General features: G+C 40.2%; 1 protein-coding gene across 1 annotated transcript in view; it reads left to right on the top strand.

Moving 5' to 3' along the window:
- Positions 1–30: 30 nt before the first annotated feature.
- Positions 31–5,094, top strand: part of LOC143020771 (uncharacterized) — an 11,236-nt gene continuing 6,172 nt past the window's right edge. The window contains 1 exon segment of the mRNA XM_076177507.1: positions 31–99. Coding sequence (XP_076033622.1) covers positions 31–99 — 69 coding nt within the window.

Raw genomic sequence — 5,094 nt, 5'->3', positions numbered from 1 at the left:
GTCCACTAGCGAATTTCTCATACAGTTACAATGGCGAAGCGTGAAAGGGAATTGTTCCGGTCTTTACCCCCCGCCCCTACATGTGGACTTGGGTCTTGGGTGAAAAAGGAAATTGGACCGCAGAGAGTGATCTTTCCTAATCTCGGGAATTGGTATGGTTCCAAGTTCCGGGACTTTAAACCTTAGTAGTCGAGATGGTTAAAGCGCTGCACAGTTGTCTTAACGGCCCCTGAGAGGTTGGTTGGAGTCCTGCACGCGACGGCCATATAAGTTATCTGATTGATGTTGCTGTCCACCAGCAAATTTCTCACGTAGTTACAATGGCGTAGCGTGAAAGGGACTTATTCCGGTCTTTAAACCCTCCTACGGGTGGACTTGGGCTTGGGTGAAAAAGGAAATGGGTCGCAGAGAGTGATCTTTTCTAATCTCGGGAATCAGCATCTTTCCGAGTTCCGAGACTTTTAAGTTTTAGTATTCGATAGGATTAAAGCATTGCTCTGTTGTCTTAACGGCCCATGGGCGGTAGGTTCGAGTCCTGCATGCCACGGCTATATAATTTGTCTTTTATAAATATACACACACACACACACACACACACACACACACACATATATATATATATATATATATATATATATATATATATATATATATATATATATGCACACACACACACACACACACACACACACACACACACACACACACACACACACACACACACACACACACACACACACACACACACACACACACACACACACACACACACACACACACACACATATATATATATATATATATGTGTGTGTGTGTGTGTGTGTGTGTGTGCATATATTTATATATATGCACACACACACACACACACACACACACAAACACACACACACACACACACACACACACACACACACACACACACACACACACACACACACACACACACACATATATATATAAATATATATATATATATATATATATATATATATATATATGGGTACATATATATACATATATATTAGTGTATCCAGGAAGAATATTTTCTTGTTGACAGACGAGATTAAATGATATTGCTGTTTCTGCATTATTTATCTTTTTGTTAAGATCTTCAATTTCTCTTGCTAATTTACGGTGTTGGACTGATAGTTTGCTGAGTAGCTGTCCGTATGAGGTTGCAACGTTTCGGTCTTCTCTGTAGACCATCTTCAGGCTAATTGTTTGTGTGTGTGTGTGTGTGATGTTTATATACTATTTTATTTCTGATTGTTTGGGTGGTGTCGTGTGAAGCGATCATCCTGATTGGCTGCTGCGTAGTCATCAGGAATCACTGGGAGAGGTGAGGTCAGGTCCGCTTGTGGGATGGGAGAATCTGGAGGTCTATACTATGTATGTTCATGGTTGGTTTTAATTCTGCTATATAGATTGCTTCAATAAATGCTAATCTGCGGGAGTCTCTTTTCTCTGTCTATTATTACTGTTCCTTCTTCTAAGTTTTGACGGGTGAGGGAAGTATTATGTTTGGTGTTATAGTTCTTAACAAAAAGATAAATAATGCAGAAACAGCAATATCATTTAATCTCGTCTGTCAACAAGAAAAAAAATATATATATATATATATATATACATACATATATATATATATATATATATACATACATATACATATTTGCATACATACATATACCAAGGGCTTTTGCCCCCTTACAAGTGAGGCAGCCAAAGTCAAATGGCATAATTCCACTCCCACCCATTTCATCCCCACCCACTCCATTCCCATTCACCACCCCTCCCTCCATCTAATCTTGGCTCCTCCTGGATGACGGGCCAATCATGCATCTCGCCCAATGCCCTGGGTCACAAGCAATACACCAATACACAGCACATCCACAGCAAGGTCACTTCATCTAATCGGGGACCTCCCCACACCTCTGTCCTCTCATACAGTAACACTGAATACGGGGGAAATTCCTCTAGTATGCGCCAAAATATCATTTACTCATAACCGCTTCTTACCACCCCATTCCCTACCCACTTCCTTTCATGCATCATAGTATCATCTATACACAATCATTCTACACTCACCCCTATCTTCTGTCTTCTCCCTTCCTTAACAGAAACCTCTGTAAAAGGTTTGTAGATAAAGGTAGACAAATAAAGCAGATAGAGGGGTAAGTGGCAAGAATTTCATTTTATGAGTTGGATGTTTGGTAAACAATAGCCGCAAAGGATTTCAAAATCTCGCTCCTCGTCTAAAGTTTATAAACAACTGCTAGGTAACAGATTTTAAGGGCTGATGTGACAATGTGTAATCTAAGCCATTCATGCATCGATATCGTGACTGCTTGAGTAAGCAGTGTTGCTTAAGATGTTGTAACAGTCTTTCTGATTGGAGAAAGAGTGGAGGAGAATTTTTTTTATTGGTTCACAGTAGTAAAGTCACGCCCTTAAGGGAGGCACTTAACTGTAACAGTAAAGATAATTGGACTAAGAAAGTTGTGACGTCAGTGCAGAGGTGGCGTAGAAAGTAAATTGAGGAAGTTGGAAGTCCCTTGGTGTAAATTGACAAGCCAAGTGTAACATTATTCGGGAAGAAAAGAAGAAAAAAAATAATTACCTCCGTTTAATTCACCCCATAAAGAAACATTACTTACTTCCTACAGAAATATATGGTGAAAAACATACTTAAGACAGTGATGAAAGTTGAAAGTGAAAAAAGAAATACAAAACCATAGAGGGGAGCAGTAAATAGAAGTAAACTAGTATTTATGGAGGTGATGGATGGGGTTAAAAGCTTCTTCTTGCTCAACGCCCCTTTTACCCCATCCAACCGTCTCATCCTCCGTCGCCCCCTCCTTTTCCCTCCAGCCACCTCTGCATACCACATTTCTTTTGCTAATCATTCTTCACACATTCTTTCCATGTGTCCAAACCATCCCAATACCCTTTCATCAACCGTATCTCCCTCCTCGTTTTCCACCCCGATCTCCTCCACACCTCTTTATTTGTCACTATGTCCAACCTTGTAACGCTTACCATACTTCTTAGGCCTTTCATATCAAAAACATTTAAACTCCTTCTCTCTTATGTTCCATGTTTCTGCCCCATACATTGCTTTCGGCACAATCACCCCTGTTACCGTGGTACGGTTAAGGAAACATATCTAGTTTCTTTGAGTCTATTCTAATCACAGTTTATGTACTTTACAAACTAGTGGCCCGGAGGCTCTCACTCACCAGACTGGCGGTCCTCCGTCCGATCTGGGCATCTTAGATCAAAACTGCTGACCTGGCATTTCCAACTACATGGGGGCCAAGTTGGATTTATATTACATTTATTGTATATTACATCATTGTTTTAGCCGTGGCTGGGGATTACATCTTTTTAATAAAAGCGTTTGGTTTTGTTTGGTGTTGAGCTACGCATATATGTACATGTTCATTGAGAGTATAGTGGTTATGTGGGTGAATGGTGATATCAGGCATCTGCCCTGTTCATGTAAGTATCATGAGGTTAATGCATGATAGAATCCTTTTCCGTACGTGAACACTTGATGGTGATGCGTGAGTGTGTGCTTTATGTGTGACTACACCCCTTCATACATTCATAGAATCCATTCTCAATTGCCTATTTCTTATTACACTTTTTCATCCCCAAGACATTTGCTTGCTTCTCTCAAACTACATTCTACCTTCACCTCCACTCCTTCTTTTCTCGTCCATGCACCCCGAAGTATCTAAAGCTATCCACTTCCGACAGTCTCTTTCCATTAATACTCACTTCCAATTTGTTGCCATTCTCTCCCCTTGTATATCTCATCACCTTACTTATACCTACATTTACCTTCAACTTTCTCCTCTCGCACACCTTCCTAAACTCCATCACTAACTTCCTTAATCCTTCCTTTAATCCTGCAAAAAGTGCAGTGTCGTCAGCAAACAACAACTTTTTTATCTCCCATTATTTCTCCATTTTTTAACCATTTCCAATCCCCTGCTCACCACCTTTGCATTTACATTCTGTACCATCCCATCTATGTATACATTGAACAGCCATGGTGACATGACACATTCGTGGCCAAGTCCCACCTTTACTGCAAATCACTCGCTCTCTCTATTTTCAATTCTAACATAGGCTGTAGTACTCTAGTAAAAACTCCTGACTGCTCTTGACAGCTTTCCTCCTATTCCATATATCTGCAAAACCTCCCACAGTGCCTTTCTGTCTTCCCTGTCATAAGCCTTTTTCCAAATCCATAAATGCACCAAAAAACACCCCTACCCTTTGCTAAAGTTTTCTCACATATGTCTTACTAATAAATATGATCCACATAACCCCTACTTCTCCTAAACCCTCCTATTCCCCCACTCTCTCCCTTTAGAATATGTACATCCAAAACTCTTCCTATTATTCTCCTGGCTACCACTATATAGTCCATTAAAGCCCTATTTACCACCCTCCCATCCACTATCCTCTCCCATGTGTACTTATGCTTGACTTTCTTCCTAAACAATGGGTTAGCTATCACCAAATCTCTAAACACATCACCACTACGATTTTTCCCTTACACTTCACACTTCCCAACCACTCCGTCTATTGGTTCATCTCCCACTCTAGTATTGAGATCTCCCAATACCACTACATTAACAAAAAGCCTACCTTTCCTCTACACTCTTCTCATTACCAGGCCCAAATGTACTTACAAAAAGCAATATTAACCTTAAAGAAATCTCCTTCCACTCCACAATATGCTTACCTATCTCTTCACTTACTAGCATATCCACCCCTTCTCTCCCTCGTCCTCTCTTCACTCCCGACACCCTCCCCACTACACTCCCAAACTCAAAGTCACCCTCCCTTTAAACTTAGTTTCACTCAGTGCCAACACATCCCTCTCTTCTCACAAACATACCGCCTATGTTTTCCCTTTTACTTTCATCTGCACCATATCCACGCACATTAAAAAAACAAGCCTTAGGGTTCTATTTGAAAAACTCCCAGACCCTTTTATGCCTTGACTTTTTTTTTTTTTTTTTTTTTTTTTTTTTTTTTTTGAGAGTAGGAAAATAGTTCTATCCTATGTCTCGTTTTAGT

This window comes from Oratosquilla oratoria, chromosome 40 (assembly GCF_046742065.1).
Source record: "Oratosquilla oratoria isolate Oo_2021 chromosome 40, ASM4674206v1, whole genome shotgun sequence".
NCBI lineage: Eukaryota > Metazoa > Arthropoda > Malacostraca > Stomatopoda > Squillidae > Oratosquilla > Oratosquilla oratoria.
This window is presented reverse-complemented; position numbering and strand designations above follow the sequence as displayed.